Genomic DNA, 19,694 nt, shown 5'->3' on the forward strand with positions numbered 1-19,694 from the left:
AAAGCCGTGTTGACTGTATTTGATCAAGCCATGCTCTTCCAGATGGTCATAAATCTTATCCCTCAGAATCCTTTCTAACACCTTGCAGACGACAGACGTGAGACTTACTGGTCTATAATTGCTGGGGATTTCCCTATTTCCTTTCTTGAAGAGAGGAATTACATTTGCCTCTCTCCAGTCCTCAGGTACGACTCCAGTGGAGAGCGAGGATGCAAAGATCTTCGCAAGTGGTGAAGCAATTGCATTTCTCGCTTCCCAAAGCAGCCGAGGACAAATCTGGTCCGGGCCTGGCGACTTGTCAATCTTAATGTTTGACAAAATTTTCAGCACATCAGCTTCCTCTATCTCTATCCATTCCAGCATGCACACCTGCTCTTCAAAGGTTTCATTCACTACAAAGTTCGTTTCTTTCGTAAAGACAGAAGCAAAAAACTCATTTAGGGCTTCCCCTACCTCCTCAGGCTCCACACACAAGTTCCCTATGCTATCCCTGATCGGCCCTACTCTTTCCTTGATCATTCTCTTATTCCTCACGTAAGCGTAAAATGCCTTTGTGTTTTCCCGGATTCCTTCTGCCAAGCCTTTCTCGTGCCCCCTCCTGGCTCTCCTCAGACCATTTTTGAGCTCCTTCCTTGCCTGCATGTAATCCTCTCTAGCTGAACTTGACCCTAGCTTCCTCCACCTTATGTAAGCTACCTTCTTCCTTTTCACAAGAAGCTCCACCGCTCTCGTCATCCAAGGTTCCTTTATCTTACCCCTTCTTGCCTGTCTCAGAGGGACATATTTACTCATCACTCCCAACAACTGTTCCTTAAACAGTCTCCACATGTCTATAGTTCCCTTACCATGGAACAACTGCCCCCAGTCCATGCTTCCTAACTCATGTCTAATCGCATCATAGTTTCCTCTTCCCCAATTAAATATCCTCCCATTTTGCCTAATCCTCTCCTTCTCCATAGCTATGTAGAATGTGAGGCAGTTATGGTCACTATCACCAAAATGCTCTCCCACCACAAGATCTGATAACTGCCCCGGCTCGTTTCCGAGCACCAAGTCTAGAATGGCCTCTCCCCTCGTCGGCCCTCGTGTTGCAGTGCATTCACCTGCGGTTCTGGATTTTCTGGTTTGTTGACATTACAACTATGATACTCCCATCCCATTGCAACTTATCCAAGATTTGATGTTATGCAGTAGTTCTGAATTTTGGGTGCCACCAAATATTAGATTTGAGGTAATTAGTTCAATGCTACAAGCAATGCATCATTATCTTTCTGATTTTTATTGGCTTTACATCTTCTGCTTCTCAGACAATGCCTCAAGAATAATTTATTTCCACTCCAATTTGATTGTGTCTGACATGGCTGGTAAATCCAATATGTGATCCACAGATTCTAGCACATGTGAGTGAGATGCTGCTTGAAGTGTCAAGCAGAAGAGGTATTTTGAGATTTGTACATTGTCTCCAATGCCTTACCTTCAACTCAGCGTGCTCGCAATGAACTCTCTTGAAGTGCTTTGCCAAATAAGCCTTCACAGCTTTAGTTGGTCACAAGAAGTTGTTGTTGGACTGTCTTTCTTGCTTTTGGAATTTCAGATGTCTGTGGTAAGCTATTCAATTCTCTGCTGTATGTTGGATTCCAAGGTTCACTGCTGCCCAGTTTTGAGATTCTGGTTCTCAAACTTACCTGAATGGATGCAGCATTCAAGAAACTTGATACCATCCAGGATAAAGTAGCTGATTGATTGGCACCACGTCTACAAGCATCCACACCCTCCTACCTAAAGATGCAGAAATGCGCCAAGGTTCCTTACACAGCACCTTGCAAACCCATGGTCATTCCCATCTAGAAGGACACTACCACCCGCAAGTTTCCCACCAACACACTCACCATCCTGATGTGGAAATATATTGCTGTTCCTTCACTGTTGTCAGGGTCAAAATGCTGAAATTCTCTCCCTAAGGGCTCATGGCATGTGGACTGCAGCAGTTTCAGAAAGCAGCTCACCACCACCTTCTCAAAGGCAATAAAATGCTGGCCAGCCAGGAGTGTTTGCATCCCATGTATGAATCAAAATTAAAACTCTGCTCCTAAGGTAGTACAAAGTCTATGATGGCACAGTGGAAATGATGATAAATTTCATTTTCCGTGTCTAACTTTGTGGTGAGGAGGCTTTCGTGGTTCAGAAAATGATTGAAGTTATTCCAGGATCTCAAAATTGATCTTAATTAGTGAAGTGACTTGATGTTTTGTGAGAGTGGGTTGGAAGAGAACCAATGAATTGAGGAAAATTAAGTGTACTGTTGGTGTGGTTGGGCAATTTTCTTTGACCATTGTCTTCATTGAGGACAGGTCTGTGGTAGTTCAGTTGGTGCATTTCATGGCTAGCTGTCATTGTGAGCTTAAAAAGAATAATGCCGAACTTTGGAGAGCATGTACCTTTGAGGGGGATGCTCCATAAGCTTTTGTGTTGTCACAGTCAAAGGCTTTGGTAAAGTTGAAAATGACAACATCCATTGTTCAGAAATTGATTCTGTTCCTTGCAAATTCACTCTTTTTTATTCATAGGCCACCAATCTCTTCTTGATTACTCTATATTGAGTGGAGTATCAATGGCACAGCAACTTTACCTAGAAAATTAAATAGCCCAGATTTTAAATTCTTGTTAAGTGCTTTTGATCTGAAAGCCCAATATGAATTTTAACTCACTTACAAAAGGAACGCCATTTTCTACTTATGATATTGATTATTTTTGGCATGAATTAGTTTGTTACACTTTAATTTTTGACTCAGAGAATAGCAACATACGATCAGGAATAGGTCATTTGGTCCCTCTAGCTGCTTTACTATTCAATGATAACATGGTTGATCTGCTTCAGGCCTCAGCGTTCTTTCGTGCCATTTTTGTGCCATTGCTGGCAACTTCTGGATATTTTGAAAAACCTATCTATCTCCTATTTAAATACATTAAATGACCTAATCTCCACAAATCTCTGGCCTAAAGAATTACAGACACTTGCTAGCTTCTGATTAAGAAATTCCTTTGCATCTCAGTTTTATAGTGAGTATTCCCTTATTATGCCTCTTTACCACACTGCACCTCCTTGCTTTCATTTCTTTTTGATTTTTTTACACTTCGCATCAATTGAACATGCCCCCCCCCCCCACCTCCAATAATTTTCTTAAAATCCTATCCATAATCCCAGTTATATAATCATTCAGGACATTGATTCCAGTATGGTTCAAATTAAGCTCATCCCCACAGAACAGCTCTCTCTTTTCTCAAAGCTGATGCCAGTGCCCCATGATTCAGAACTTACTTGTCCCACACCAATATTTGAGCCGTGCTTTTACCTCTCCAGTATTATTCACCCTTAGCCAATTTTCAGAGGACTACAATTTCAAGTTTTATACCAGAACTCAAATTGAGGCTGTCACTCCAGTGCAATAACAAGGAATGAAGTACTAGTGGTATGTATTCCATGTTTTAATAATATCAATTTACATCAAATATCAGGAACAGAATTTTTGCTCCAGAATGCAGGGCAAGTACAGAGACAGATGAGAACAAAATGTAATGCAGCCAATATTATATATACATATATATATATATATATATAGGCTTTGTTAATAAAATCTTGTTAACCAGCTTGTTGTCAACATATTAGGGTCCAGTTTGAAATACTCTTGCCAGCAGAAAATCAGAGGTAGTTGGGGAATCTCCATTGAAAGCCTTGATAGATTTTTATAGCAAGCGTCATTTACATCCCACTAACTCACTATTCATCCAAAAAGGAAGTGAGAGGCAGCAGGCTGACTTCCTGCAAATCAAAACTGAGTGGCTTTAAAACCTCTTGTGGTGCACTGGTAGTATGGGCCAGGAGACCTGGGTTCAAGATCCATCTCCTCCAAAGGCATGTAATAACATTTATGAATGGGTTAACTGGAAAATGTAAAGAAAGACAAATAATAGTTAAGAGCTGCAAACAGTGACTGTGAAAAGAATCTTGTGGGGCTTGCAGGCTGCCACCAACACAGATGTCAGTCCTTTGTGTTGGGATGGGGAGGGTGGAGTATCGTGGTATTTACAATCGTGGGAACATTGGAGGATACTAGTTAGCAGTCTTTCCTTCTGGAACTTAGGGAAGCACTACATAAACGGGCTTAAAACAAACATAAGCAATGTTAGTGAGCAATGCCCCATGCCTGGGGTATGTTCACTGCTGTATCGGCATAAATTATTTCCTAAAATACTGATTATGATTGGATTGAGGCATAATTGGTGAAGAAAAATTATTATCCATACAGTGAATGCATAAAAAAATAGAAGAATAAATTCTCAAGATTGGAAGGCTTATTGAAAATATTGACATTAGTACAAAGTTGTTTTCTAACTAAGTTGCAATCCCATGATTTTTTATTGTACCCCATGCTATTTGATCAAGAATACTTCAGCTGATGTTGCAGAAGACTAATGTTTGGATCAGTAAAGTAGATAATTCCTAAGGTCTAACACTTTTGTCTTTACAGAAGATTCATCTGTGGAGTGTTTCAATGGAAATGAGACCTTGATGCTTAATTCTAGTGCTGCAGAGGCAGGCCACTGTGGGGAGATGTATGCAAGTATGGGAGACATTAATGGTAACGCCACAGCCAATTCAGACCACATTGCTGGCCAGGATGAACAACCAATAAACCTAAGTGACAGTCCTCTATCAGTCCAGATAACACCAGACTATGGCACAGAAAGCATCAGTAATGGAAGAAGAAATCGCATGAAATACACGGTTACTGACATTAAAATGGAACGAGATTCAAGAGATTTGGGAGGCAAGGTAAGAAATGATTAGATGTTGCAGCAAATTTTATTTTCAGGTTTTGAAGCCATGATATGCTTAGCATTTCCACCACATATATGGAAAAATACCAATCTTCCTCCAGGCATTCAAAACCAAACATAACCTTAAAATTCTCCTGATGAGAAAGGGTACAACAGTGGAATCTTATTTTTTAAACATATCTATTTTACTTTGAAGATTTGAATAAAAATCCAGTTGTTTAGTTTCTGTTAGATGTTGGTATTTTCATGATTTCTGTTTACATTCAGTCTGAAAAATTCAGATATAAAATTGTTTTCCGTTACAGATTTTTAAGACCATGTACAGTCATAGAATCAAAAAGGGATATGGCATGGAAACAGACACTCGTCTACGCTGACCAGATATCCTAAATTAATCTAGTCCAATTTTCCAGCATTTGGCCTATATCCCTCTTAAACTCTTCCTATTCATATACCCATCCAGATACCTTTTAAAAGTTGTAATTGTACCAGCTTCACTCTTTTCTTTGGCAGCTCATTTCTTATACGCACCACCCTCTGTGTGAAAATGTTGCCCCTTAGGTCCCTTCTAAATCTTTCCCCTCTCATCTAAAACCTGTGCCCTCTAGTTTTGGACTCCCTGACCCTGTGGAAAACACCTTGTCTATTCACCCTATCCCAGCACCTCATAATCTTAAAGGTCACAGATCAGCCTTCGATGTTCTAGGGAAAATAGCCCCAGCCTTTCCAGCCTCTTCCTATAGCTCAAACCCTCCAACCCTGGCAGTATCCTTTCAAGTTTTGCAACATCCCTGCAATAGCAGGAAGACCAAAATTGAATGGAGTATTCCAAAAGTGACATAACCAATGTCCTGCACAGTTGCAACATGACCTCCCAACTCTTACACTCAATGCACTGATCAATAAACTCTCTATATACACACACACACACACACACACACACACACACACACACACACACACACACACACACACACACACACACACACGCATGGAATCTATGATGTGAATTTGTATGTGCAGATACATTTTATTTTGTTCAAAAAGCACATAATTTATAGACAATCAGTCAATATGGTGTTTTATAAATTCTTACTTTAGAAATACAACCAGCCTGACTACAAACTAAAGCACAAACAGATTCTAAATAAGGTGTTACATCTAACATGCATTGTCTGACCTAAAATACCACCTCTTCTTTACCTTTAGCTTTGTCAGGACTGTGACTTGAAAGGAATTCAGGGATTTACATATCCATATTAATGAGTTAAAACCTTCTAACTGATTAAAGTTTAACAGCATCTCAGTTTTGTTTAGAACGTCCTCACCAATGTTGTGACCTTTTGATCTTTTACAAATAAATTCTCTGTCTGATACTGCCTCTTTCACTAACACCTGAAGTGGGACTGAGGCTTCAAAAGCTTGTGTTGTCTCATAAACCTGTTGGACCATAAACTGGTAGAGTGTGATTTCTAACCCTGACCAATAACGGCAAGCCTACCAAATGCCTACTTCACGATCCTGCCTACCTGGAACTCTACTTTCAAGGAACCTGTACTCCAAGTCACTTTGTTCAGCAACACTCCCCAGGACCTTCCCATTAAGTACTTAAGTCCTGCCCTGATTTGCTTTTCCAAAATGCAGCACCTCACATTTATCTAAATTAAACTCCACCTCCCACTTCTCTGCCCATTGACCCATATGATCATGGCCACATTGTACATTGGAGTAATCTTCTTCGCTGTCCACTACACCTCAATTTTTGTATCACCTGCAAACTCACTAACCATACCTTCTATGTTTATGTCCAAATCATTTATATAAATGATGAAAAGCGGTAGACCCAACGCTGATCCTTGTGGCACACCGCTGTTCACAGGCCTGAAAAGCAACTCGCCACCACCACCACCCTTAGTTTTCTACCTTCAAGCCTGTTCTGTGTCCGAATGGCTAGATCTCCCTCTGTTCCATGTGATCTAACCTTGCTAATCAGTCTACATCTGCGGAACCTCATTGAGTGCCTTACTGAAGTCCATTTTGATCATGCCTGCTACTCTGCTTTCATCAATCGTCTTTGTTACTTCAAACTACTGAGTCAAGTTAGCGAGACATGATTTCTCATGTAAAAAGCCATGTTGACTATCCTAATCATCCGTTTCCTTTGAAGACACATGTAAATCTTGTCCCTCAGGGTCACCTCCAACAACTTGCCCACCACTGATGTCAGACTCACTGGTCAGTAGTTCCCTGGCTTTTCTTTACCACCTTTCTTAAATCGTAGCACTGTATTGGCCAAGTTCTGGTCTTCGGTACCTCACCAGTGGCTATCAATGATACAAATACCTGAACAAGAGGCCCAGCAATCACTTCCCTGGCTTCCCACAGAGTTCTAGGCTACACCTGATCAGGTTCCGGGAATTTATCCACCTTTAGGCTTTTTAAGGTGTCTAGCACCACCACCTGTGTAATATGGAGATTTTTCAAGATACTGTTTATTTCCCCAAGTTCTCAATCTTCCATTTCCTTGTCACAGTAAACAGTGATACAAAATACTTGTTTAGTATCTACCCCATCTCCTACGGTCCCACACATAGGTGGCCTTACTGATCTTTCGGAGGCCCTATTCTCTCCTTAATTACCCTTTTGTTCTTAATGCATTTGTCGAATCCCTTTGTATTTTCCTTAGCCTTATTAGCCAAAGCGATGTCATGTCCTCTTTTTTGCTCTCCTGATTTCCCTTTGAAAAATACTTCTACCGTCATTATACTCTTCTAGGGATTCATTCGATCCCTACTGTCTATACCTGACATATGCTTCCTTCGTTTTGCTGACTAAAACCTCAATTTCTGTAATCTTCTTGCATTCCCTACACCTACCAGCCTTATCCTCCACCGTAATAGGAACATACAATCTCTGAACTCTTGTTATCTCATTTTTGAAGGTTTCAATTTTTCAGCCTCTTAGTATTGTTTTATTATTTGTGTGATGGTGTATTTTTTAAATGCTTCCATGGCTGTGTCTCTGTTTGCACTAAGTAGTGGAATGTTCATTTCATTCAATTTACAGCCAAACAAACTTTTCAGAATCATGAGGTACTTTATTCTTAAATTTACTGTGGTTTTTGTCAGCATGGCAGATTTCTGTTTGAGCACCAGAAAGGAAATGATCCACTGGAAATGCGAAGTACATTTCTTTTTTCAGATCAGAAGCAAAATGAAGGAAGCTCCTGGTAGTTCAATGAGTTTATAGAGTTAATAGTTGAGTCATACAGAACAGGAAAGTCCCAGATTTTAAGTTGCTTTGTCCCTGGCTTTACTACTTTATTACCAGAGTATCTTTGGAGCTGGGAGATTGGGGTTTGGGTGGAAATTGATCAGAATTTGCTCTCAGTTACTAACCAGGCGCTTCTACCAGAAGATAGGCTCTCAACTCTGGTTGGACATTGTCCTCGAGCTTTCATTACATGATCCTTGCTCCCATGCTCCTGCCGTTGGTTGTTCAATGTGTCCATTCTTGTGATGCGTTACTTTCTTTCGTCCAACAACTTTGAGGAGAACAAACTACATTTGATCAATCTTGATTGTTAACTGAAGAAAATGTGTCATTTCCAATATTTTCATAAACAAATGTTTTCAAAAGAATTTTTTAAAATGTGTTTGTTTCCTTGAAGACGCCTTAAGTACAGACCGTGAGGTTAGTTTTTTCATTCCTGGAAACTCAAGGGCTGCGCTGAAAGATTTGGTAACCTGGAAGTGGGAACTCAATGGGATTGAATGTACCACCCGTTCTGATTACCTTCGAATGAATGCTTTAGCAAGAAGTAAAAGCTTTCAAGCAAGGTTGAAGGAAAACAAATACTAGGTAAAAACTAAGTTGTTGCTTTGTGTAATCATTTATACCTACAACTTCATTTTGGATGAGGAATTGAAATATACCCTTGACAAAATGCAAGCTTAAGAAAATGCGACTGTTCTTCTGAAGCAAGGGCTTCCAGTTTAAATGAAATGAAGTACAGTGAGCTCAAGAAATGCTGGATTTTATACTTACGAGCTATAAAACTCTTAATTTCTGTAGGATTAATGACATTGGCTTGATTTCTTTCTTGCAGAGTTGTGGAAACTCTACAATCCCTTGAAAATTTCAGGTGAGACCTCATTGCAGGTTCTCTGTCCCTATTCCTGGTGCCCTCAATTTTCACTGGACTATGTGTACTAGATCAATCTATTTGGAGCTGTATCTCTTTAGCTCCCTGTCATTTTCATGGAGTCTGACCCACTTTTCAAGGAATTGTGATTCCCACCCTAACAGAGGAACTATGATTTCAAAATGACTTACCCGTACCATATCCATATTCAATTTTGCCCCACTCCCCCCATACATAGCCTCTTACAAATCCCTTGCCAACTTATGGCACTTCCATGATCATTCATGCAATATATGCTCTGTATATATCCAATGAACTATGCAGTAGCCAAAACATGCTTGGAACTGGTTTAAAAAGAAGCCCCTTCAAGTTTTTGTTTTTAAAAAATGGTTGTTACTACAAGCCTGTAAATCCATCAATGAACTGGACCTTGAAAGTATGAGTAATGGAAACTATAAGTTCTTAACGCCTCTATCTTTTGTAAAAGACATTTTGTCATTGATGAAATAGATCTAGGAGGTAAAATATGCGAAACTTTTAATTAAGCACTTTACTTTTCTAATGAGTACCTATTTCAGAAAAGGGAAAGCTTATTTGAGTGTGGGCTCTCAGCCCTTCCTAAGTAAAAATCCAATCATTGCACCTGCAAGGTACAATGTTCTATCGAGATTGGAAGATGAAGAAAATCAATATTCAAATCTTCACAAAGTAAGAAAGTAATTTTACATAGAAATTATAATGAATATTGGTTGAATTCTTGGGGAGGATAGAAGATATTTAGCTTGTATGAAATTTGGATTTTGTAAATACGATGGTATTTCTGGAGATACAGAAAGATAAATTTTTGGAACAGCAAATTAATGGTGCTAGGACTTTCTCAAGGCCGTTGTATCCCTTTGTTTCAAAAGAAAAGTCTGAACATTGACATCAGACAATATGTAAGGAAATAGGATTAAATGCTGTTTCGTAACGGTCACTGTTGGCATGTGAATGGTTGCAACGAACTTCATTGAAATTAAATAAGCAAAGTGAAAAATTTTACAATCCCCTACTATCAGGTCGACAATTGGATGCTTGTGAAATTCACAAGGGGATTTTCTTGCCTTGAAATGGTCTGCAATTTTGCAGGATGGATCAGGTAGGAACGCCTTTTGCCTGCTTCTAAAGAAGAGGCTGTGGTTGTCTTCAAGACCGTGATCCTGTGGCGTACTCAGTTACTGCTGGATATATGCTTGAACATGAAGCCCATTGCTATAACTTATTTGCAGACCATCAATACCAAAGTGAAAAGGAGAGGCAGCACTTTAAACTTACACCATGTGGCTTGTCATCTCAACCAAAATGGGATGTACAAGCAGGCATTCATGGGAAAAAAGAATGTCAGCTAGAAGTTCAATTCAGGATACTCCAGAAGCGCCCTGTCTCTCCAACTCCCTCCTTTTTGTGATCCCAGTATGGGGCAGGCTAGTCTACATCTGGTACTCCTCCATCAGCTTGTAGGCTGTGCGTGCCCATAGAACATCTGTCGAATTCATCACAGCCAACAGGGCACAGTCGTCAGTTTTCTGCTTCGACCTCAATTGTGAATGTTGGGCTATCACATAGATGCAGTGGTGTGTAAAGATAGAAGACAGAATTACTTTCCAATTGTTCACACTGACTTGCTGTTCCATAACTCCGAAACCTATTTGTTATCCTTAGATTAAATATTAACTTCCATAAAAATTTACCATCATCATGAGTTACTGCACTCAGTGATGCTGACTGCCTGTCTTGGCGTCCTCACCTCACCTGCTCCTTTCCAAACAAGACATTTGTTACAGTTGAGGTTGGAGGAGTGCACGGTCTTTTTTCTAGTTCCGCTGTGCCACTGGTCACATCATATATTTAAATGTTTTACTCAGTTACTGATGTAGCTAATTATATAGCTTGTATTTGTTTTATAATTGTTGCAAAAGTTTAAATAATCAGCCAATTTTCTTTAATAAACAACAAAATTAATGATAAAGTCAAGGCATATTCACCAAAGATGCTCTCCTGATTAGCACACTGTTTGAGATATGGTAGCATAAGTATCAATCCTTGTAAATAACTAGACACGTCCATTAGATAAAGGGAAAAAAAAGGAAACCATTCAGACATCAACTTTATAAAAAGACTGTGTTAAATGAAATGACCCACATTGCTTCAAGTTGGTGCACATAAATCCATGTCATCACACTCCTATGGTTGTCACTGGGATCTTTTTCAGATGCGGTTAATTGACTCAGCCTGTCCAAACCTCCTTGAATAATCACTGATTATCCTCAAAACACATATCCCCACCTAGTCTGTGTCACCTGTAAACTTGCATTTGGTCTCCAAGTTATTGATATGAATTATGAACAGCTAGCAATCAAGTACTCAACCTTGTTGCACCCAACTAGTAGCCACAATCTGCTAATTTAAGAATGACCCATTTATTTCTAATCCCTGTTTTCTTTAAGTTAACCAACCCACAATGGATATCTAGGTATAACCTCATATTCCACGTGCTGTAATTTTGTCTGCTGACTTCTTGTCTGGGACTTTATTGAACATTCAGTGATTGCCCTTTAGTTAATCTGCTTGTAACAACCTAAAAACATTGCAGACATTTTGTCAAACATTTTGCCTTTTATAAACCTATGTTTACTCTGCACAATCAGATTATTTATTTTTCAAGTGCTTGGTTGTAACATCCTCTAAAATAGTTTCTAGAATTTTTTCCACCCTGATGGCAGGCTAACAGGGGTCTGGTTTCCTGTTTTCTTTGTCCCTCATTTTCAAGGTATCTGGTTACATTTGCAACGTTACAGTCTGGAGACACCATTCCAGAATCTGTAGCATAATAAAAACTGTCCACTGTGCCTAGAGAGGACTGTTTCAAAACTCTGAGATGTTGACCATCTGGTCCCAAGGATTTGTCAACATTCAATACCATTAATTTTTCCAATAATACCTTTTTTTTGCAAATATTAATTTATTTCAGTTCCTTATTGCCACTTGTAATTATTTAGCTTCTCTGATGCTTCCCCATTTTCCAATGTAAATTCTCTTGTTTCTACCTGTAATGTACCAACATTTGGCTTTGCTGATTGTTTCTGCACATGATAGAAACTTTTACAGTCTGTTTTTACCTTTCAGGCTAGTTGACATTCATATGCACATTTCCCTTGCTTCATTAGTTTCTCAGTCATCGATTGCCGAATTTTTGGCAACTTCATGAACCTCCTACTTCAATCTTATACAGTCTCTACTTTCTTGTTAGTTACAGTTGACTCACTTTTCCTGTTGACATTCCATTGAAAATAATTGAATGAGTATCTTTTGTAAAATAGTTGTCAAAAAATTTCATTCAAATGCAGTTAAGGTACGTGCTATTAATGTTGCATAATGTTACCTATTGATTGTACTCTATCAATTAAAGGAAGTATAATAGTAGATTGCATGTTTCTCCAAATCTTCAACTCAAATTTACTGGAGCAGAAAAATCAGCTTCATGTATTTTATCTGTCTAGTCTCAAAGTTTGCAAGGTTCCTGTGTGCTTTTAATTTGTATTGTTGGCAAATGAGTAGTTTATGTCCCCTGAACATAAAAGCTACCAATTTTCATAAGGTGCTGGTGACAATATGGACTTATTCAAGTGCTGGCTGCCACAAGTAGTAAATGTTAATAGTTACAGATCTAAATTTTGATGATTTGCAAGCTGCAGTTACCACAAACACTTTTTTTGTTTGAATTGAATAACCCAATTCCAGGAAAAAAAAAGTAAGTAAGTTTCGTCTTTTGCATGCAGTTCTCAGCTTCTTATAGCCGTACTATCCTCCAAGGTAGAGTTGTTGAGTCATACAGCATGGAAACAGACCCTTTGATCCAACTCATCTGTGCTGACCAGACATCCCAATCTCTACTACTCCCATTTGCCAGCATTTGGCCTATATCTTTCTAAACCGTTTCTAATCGTATACCCATCCAGGTGTGTTATAAATGCTGTATATGTGCCTGCCTCTACCACTTTCTCTGGCAGCTTCCTACATACATGCACCACTCTGTGTGAAATACTTACCTCTTAGATCTTTTGTAAATCTTTCCCCTCTCACTTTAAACCTGTCCCCTCCTAGTTGAGGACTTGCCTACCCTAGGAAAAAGACTTTGGCTATTATCCATTTCCTTCACAATTTTATAAACCTCTTTAAGCTCACCCATTAGCCTTTGATGTTCCTGGAAAGAAAGCCTCACCTTATTCAGAGTCTCTCTATAACTCAAACCCTTAAATTCCGGAAACATTCTTGTAAATCTTTTCTGCATCCTCTCAAGTTTAACAACATCCTTCCTATAGATGGGAAACCAGAACTGTACACAGGATTCTAAAAGTGGCCCCAACAACGTCCTGTATAGCCGCAACAGACATCCCCATCATACACACAAAGGTTCTGACCAATGAGGCAAAATATAATGTTGATGATGAGAAAAATATTTGTGCAGCACTGCTGGACTGTCTGATCATTTTACTTCTATACTACTCAAACTTGAATTTGCAATGCATCATATACAAGGTGCTTTATCTGAAAAATTTGGCTAATACCAAACTGAATTTTGGAAAACTAAATTTGAATGCTAATAGAAACTGGGATTTGATGGTACCTTAGAATAGAATTCCAAACTCTAAATTTCTGGGCTGTTCACAGTTAACAGAAATGTATTTTAAAAGGTCAGGACAAACAAAAATTTATTCAGTTTATCAGAGCCCAGGTATATTCATTGTTCTGTAGAGTTACAGAATTTGTCTTATGACTTACCTTGACACTTAGCCTCTGTTAGTTTTTTTTGACAGAATATTCTAAATATATTTGTTTGTTGCTGGTGAAACAGTTTGTTACAATATTGAACCAGTTGTACCCCATACTGTGGGGCTATTTTCAGTTTTCTAAGCATTCTACTTACTTAGTTTGTGTAATATGTTTTACTGATCTTGAAGCATGATATATAGGCAGTATATTTTAACAAATTTCAATATTATTCCTTTAGTTTCTCCAGAAGTCTCATAACTAGGCATGCATTTGTCCATCACCACGTCTTTGATAATCTAAATGGTTGAAATTTTATTGCAGTAAAAGAATAATTCAACTGCCTGAACTCTGTATTTTGTCAAAGGTGCTAAACCTCCCCATGAGCTGATATATTTCCAATTTATACCTTGCTTACACCAAAATAGTCTTTCCTCAAACACAATTTCTTAAATGAAATGTATCTGTTCAAAGAATTGGAAGACTTTTCTGATTCTGACAAGGCACATACTAGTAGGAGTAGCTCAGAAGGTGAAATTTCTGCTGGTAGTTTTGTAAGTCCATAAGGCAGGCAGTGAATCTTATCTACCTAGACATATTTCAGGAATGTAGACTCAATTTGTAACTATTAACTGCTCCTTAACATGCAAGAGTCACAACTTTATCCCCGAAAGGTTGCAAAATGTGCCAATAATTAGCTTCCCAAACAAAAACCAAAGAATCACAGCTATGGGGTGATTTGTTTAAGAAATGGAGAATATATGAGGACAGACATTTTGCAACCAGAAGGTGGTAGTTGTCTGGAATTTGCTGTCTAGTTTGATGGTGGATGCACAAACTCTCAATGAATTTAAAAGGCATCTGGATCTGTGTCACAAGTGCTGTCACCTGCAAGTGTACTGCACAAATGCTGGAAGATGGAATTAGAATGGACAGTTAATTCTTTTTTCCCTTTTCGGCTGGTGCAGATATGTTAGGCCAAATGGCTTTTTTACTGTGCTGCCCCTTTTCTAAGTGATTCCTACTGGTTCCATGTGATTAATTACAACAAGAAAAGCAGTAATACTTATACAAAATGTTACTTAAAATATTTGTGCATACATAATAACCACTCTAAAATATGAAACTGTTTCATATTACCCAAAGCCACGTGTGAAAATCTTGTTTACTTTTTAGAATAATGAGAAAAGAGAAAAATCAAACATACCCCACCTTGCTTGTTTGAAGCTGGTATCAAAGTGGTCATGTTATGGAATGGAATTCCAGAGATGTGGATTAGTGATCCTGGGACATATGTTAAAATTGCCCTGACAGCTGAGGAGTTTAAATTCCAGCAATTAATTAAATCTGTGAGACCAGTGAGATAACAGGAGTGGCAGACAAAGTGTTTGAATCATTCTGAACCCAGTGAGAGTGTTGAGACCACAGCAGTAAGAAAAAGAATGTGGAGAGAGTGATTGTTTCACTGACAGACCAGAGGATGAGGCAAGAGCACGGTGACAACCAGGAGAGTAGCAGTGAGTGTGTAAGAGTCACAGCAAGACCAGCAGGCAGCCTCAAATAAAAATTGCAGTGTGATGTTACAGGAAACCAAGTAAGTGATTGTTTGGCAAGTTTTTTTAATCTTTCCTTTGAAACTCTGGTTTTCATTTCAAATTAGGAGCTGTGAAATCAAGATTTTAATTCTGAATATCACAGTAATAAGTGAATTAATAAGATTATAAACTCAGAGCAGATCTAGGGATATTAGTTGAAATTGCTTTTTGACCCGGGATATCTGTGACCCATTTGCTTGTAATTTCTCCATTATGTGGGACTTTCAGGGCATTTCAAATGTCTCGGGTTACCATATGTTTGCAGCTGCCCCAACTCACAGTTGAGGATTTGCAACCTTGAAAGGCAACTATAGTCACTATAGGACATCAGGGAGTGCGTTATGGCAGATTCTATAATCAAGAAGACATAGTGTCTTGTATAACTATTATGGTGAGTCAGATCTGCTGCATTGCCTCACAGGTGCCAGGTTAAAGGCTATCACAGAGAGCTAAGGAGTTGTGCTGCACATTGGTTCTGATGCACAGAGAGGACAAGCATTGTGGTCCTATAATTAGATGTCCTATAATTAAGTTAAAAACTTGAGTCTTGAGGATTACCGTATCTGGATTGTTTCCCATTCCATGCACTGGTGAGTGTGGAAATAGGAAGAGAGCAAAAGCCAACATGTGGCATGAAGCTTGGTAATGGATGGAAGGTTTCTTGCTTTTGGGACTTTAAAATCAGTTCCAGAATACCTCAAACCACCAACATCCTTACAGAGAGGTTTACTAGAATAGTTGGTGAATATTTAAAGTAAATTTGCAGGGGATTGGGCAGTAGTATATAGAAGCAGAGAATCATGGAATCCCTACAGTGTGGAAACAGACCATTTGGGCCAACAAGTCCACTACAAAGAGCATCCCACCAGACTCACCTCCCTATCCTATCCCCATAACCCTGCTTTTCCCATGGCTAATCAACACATCTCTGGACCCTGTGGGCAATTTAGCATGGCCAATCCACCTAGTCTTTGATCTGTGGGAGTAAACCCATGCAGATAAAGGGAGAATGTGCAGACTTCACACAGCCAGTTGCCTGAGGATGGAATTGAATCCAGGTCCCTGGTGCTGTGAGGCACCAGTGCTAACCATTGAGCCACTAAGAGAAACAAGGTGCCCAAAACATAGTTGGGAAGACCGTAATGTGGGAGAGCACTCGTCAGAATCAGGAATAAAAATCCACTTCATTAATATCCTTTTAGGAAGGGAAATGTACTATCTTTTCCAGTCTGCACTGTATGTGATTCAAGGTAAACAATAATGTTATTGACTCCTAACTGATCTGTGAAATGGTTGGGCTAGACACTCAGTTGTATTCATAAAAGTGACCAATAACCTACATCTCAAGGGAGTGGCAGTAAATGACCACGCCTCAGATGCCAGGGGCTGGGAGGGAAAGATAGGCAGGTGTAGCCACAGGTAGAAGAATTGGATGGAGACTTGAATTGTGAAGTCTGTGGGCCTTACAGGATGACTTAGTACTGTGCCTGGTCCCACAACTGTGATGGATGCAGCCTGCTTGGAAGTGGAGCCTGTTGGCTGTACTGGGTTTGTAAGGCAACCCTGGGTGCAGTTCCAACTGGATGAGGCAGCCGTGATGAGGGTCTTCTTTCCAGAGCCATATTGTCTCGCCGCAATCGGCCAAAGATTGGAGAGAGTAAGAAGGTGGAGATGTATGGTTTGGCTTCCTCTGGAATGTCAAGGGTTTTGCAGAGCTGGCATGTATGTGGTCCCACCTCCATCTAGATACCCTCTGGCAGCATCTTATCTTTTTGAGGATGCTGTGCCTGTCTGTCCATGGCAGCTGCCAAAGTGTCCATAGATGCAGACAGACATTGCAGAATTCACTACACTGCTGCAGCATGGTTGAGCAGGTGTGTGGCATGGCTGTTAGTACTGGTGCAAGTGGGGAATGGTTATGAGGTGTACGAAATACTGAGGAGGCAGTACAGAGGGCATATAGGTTTATTGGTGTGAGAGATTTGGAGGGGGAAAACTAGAATGACCAAGGGAAGATGTTGCAGGCAACATTAAAAGTGTCAGAGCATGAACATTATTGGGAGAGGTGTGAAGTAGAAGACATAGAGTGAATATGAGGTGGCAGAGTGTAGCACTAATCCTGGCTGAACAAAGAAGATCTTGAACTTCTTGCAGAACTGTTGACCATTCGTCTGGAGATAGCTCTGACCAGGCTGATGGACTGTGGTGTCACAATCCTTTCAGCTGGTGGTCTGGCAAGAAGACAACTTCTTTTGGCACCACCCTGTCTACCTGGACCTCCAGATTTCTGTCAGAGAGTTGTGGTCCCATCTTCTCTTTCTCTGACATGATCTGATTCTGTCTTTCATTAAACAGGGCAGCTTTGGAATGCCAGTGCGTGTCCAGATGCACAAGTAACTTTTAAAGATTGTATTCGGGAATGGATTGCTGGTCTTTGGGCAGATAGCCATGGAGTGGCAAGTTGTTTTGGAAATTGAGCATGGTAAGATGGGGTAGAAAGGGTAGATGTGAGAGGTGCTGTAAGTTTGTGATAGGAATTAATGTGGCAATTTTGGTAAGATAGGGTGAAAAACTCTTTGAAAAAAACTTGACACAACTCAAGTAAGCCAAAACCTGTAAGATTAATATCAATGTTCTCATTGAGAATCCTAACCACATCTTCTGCATTCACACCTAAGTCATTTTATACCCTGTCCTTCATTATTGCCTTGTTCTTGAAACGTAAGGAGAAAACGTTTTGGTGCAGCATTGTTTGAGATCTGGAATATACAGCCTGAGAATTTAGTGGAGGCGGGTATAACTGAGTCATTCAAGAACAAGTGTTATTATCTGAAAAGGAATAATGTGAAAGCTACAGAGAGAAAAAAAACAGGAGAGGGCACTTGTAAATCACTATTTCAAAGTGTAAATAAACTCATTCTGTGACACTGCAATTCTGTGATTCTGGAAGAATAAGTTGTTATCAGTAACGATAAATCTGTAACAATCGGATTATCATAAAAGTTCTTCTCATTAATATCCTTTCAGGAAGGGCAATCTACTGTCCCTTCCAGTCTTCACTGTATATGATTCAAGGTGTTCACCTTGTATGTTTCTGACTCATAACCAATTTCTGAAATGGTTGGGCTAGACACTCAGTTGTATTCATAAAAATGACATTTACCTACCTTCTCAAAAGTGATTAGGAACTGGCAATAAATACTAGCCTTTCCATATATATCCATGTCCAATGAATGAATAAACTGCAGAGTTTATTTTGTCATGAATTGTATTGTGTCCCTGATAGGCCTGTTTAACATGTCAGGGACCATTAGAAAGAAAGCTTCGTACACTGATGACTTGTAACAATAGGATGAAATTGTATTTTAACTAATTTATGACAAATTGTATATAATTGTATATGAATACATTGTAATTTCTATATGTGACTAATTTTTTGCCCTTGGTCTTAAACTTTTCCTTGCCACAGACACCCTGAATCAGTTTAATGTGTGTTAATGTGGATATAAATTAAAGGCATACATGTAAGTATAGTTGTGCTTTCCAGTCACATTATTTTAATGGTTTTTACAATAAAGATGGCATTAGTATAAGAGGGAGCAGAATGGAAGATATTGTAAAGACAAACTCAGGATTGACGCTTTGTGAGATGTTAACGTTGCTGGTAGAGGTAAAATTTGTTGCCTGTCTTTAAATGCTTTTGAAAATACGGTGATGAGTTACTTCCTTGAGCCATTGCCGGCCATCTGGTATAGTCTTACTCAGAATACTGTTTAAAATAAAGTTCCAGATTTTGGCTCATTGACAGTGAAGGAATGCTGATACATTCCACGTCATGATGGTGTGTGACTTGAATGAAATTTGCAATTAAGACCATGAGTCGTAGGAACAGGTCTAGTCCCCTCAAGCCTGCTGTGCTATTCAATTGCTGATCAAACATTCTTGACATTCATTTTCCTGCCCTTTCCTTATAACCCTGGAATATTCAAAGTATCTTCCACTGTAAAGGTGCAAAGTATCTGTCTAACTCCTCTTGTTCCCCAAAACCATCTCCCCAGCTTCATTTTCTAAGGAGTCTATGTTCACTTTGACTTTGCTACTTTTTATATATTTGAAGAACTGTTATTGTCAATTTTTTGTTCCTCACGAGTTTGCCCTTTTAGTTTGTTTACTCTCTCTTTATTAACCATGGGAAATACAAGGATACAGGAATAGGGTAAAGAGGGGGCAAGTCCGGGTGGGATGCTATTTGCAGACTCAATGTGGAATGGCCTCTTTCTACAATGCAGGGATTCCATAATGATTCT

General features: G+C 39.3%; 1 protein-coding gene across 5 annotated transcripts in view; it reads left to right on the top strand.

Moving 5' to 3' along the window:
• LOC125452078 (nucleolar protein 4-like) overlaps nucleotides 1–19,694 on the top strand; it is a 337,333-nt gene that overhangs the window by 175,435 nt on the left and 142,204 nt on the right. For all 5 annotated transcript variants that reach the window (XM_048530043.2, XM_048530045.2, XM_048530048.2 and 2 more), the window contains one exon: nucleotides 4,530–4,834. In XM_048530043.2, coding sequence (XP_048386000.1) covers nucleotides 4,530–4,834 — 305 coding nt within the window. The remainder of the gene's footprint in view (nucleotides 1–4,529; nucleotides 4,835–19,694) is intronic.

This window comes from Stegostoma tigrinum, chromosome 5 (genome assembly GCF_030684315.1).
Source record: "Stegostoma tigrinum isolate sSteTig4 chromosome 5, sSteTig4.hap1, whole genome shotgun sequence".
Lineage (NCBI taxonomy): Eukaryota > Metazoa > Chordata > Chondrichthyes > Orectolobiformes > Stegostomatidae > Stegostoma > Stegostoma tigrinum.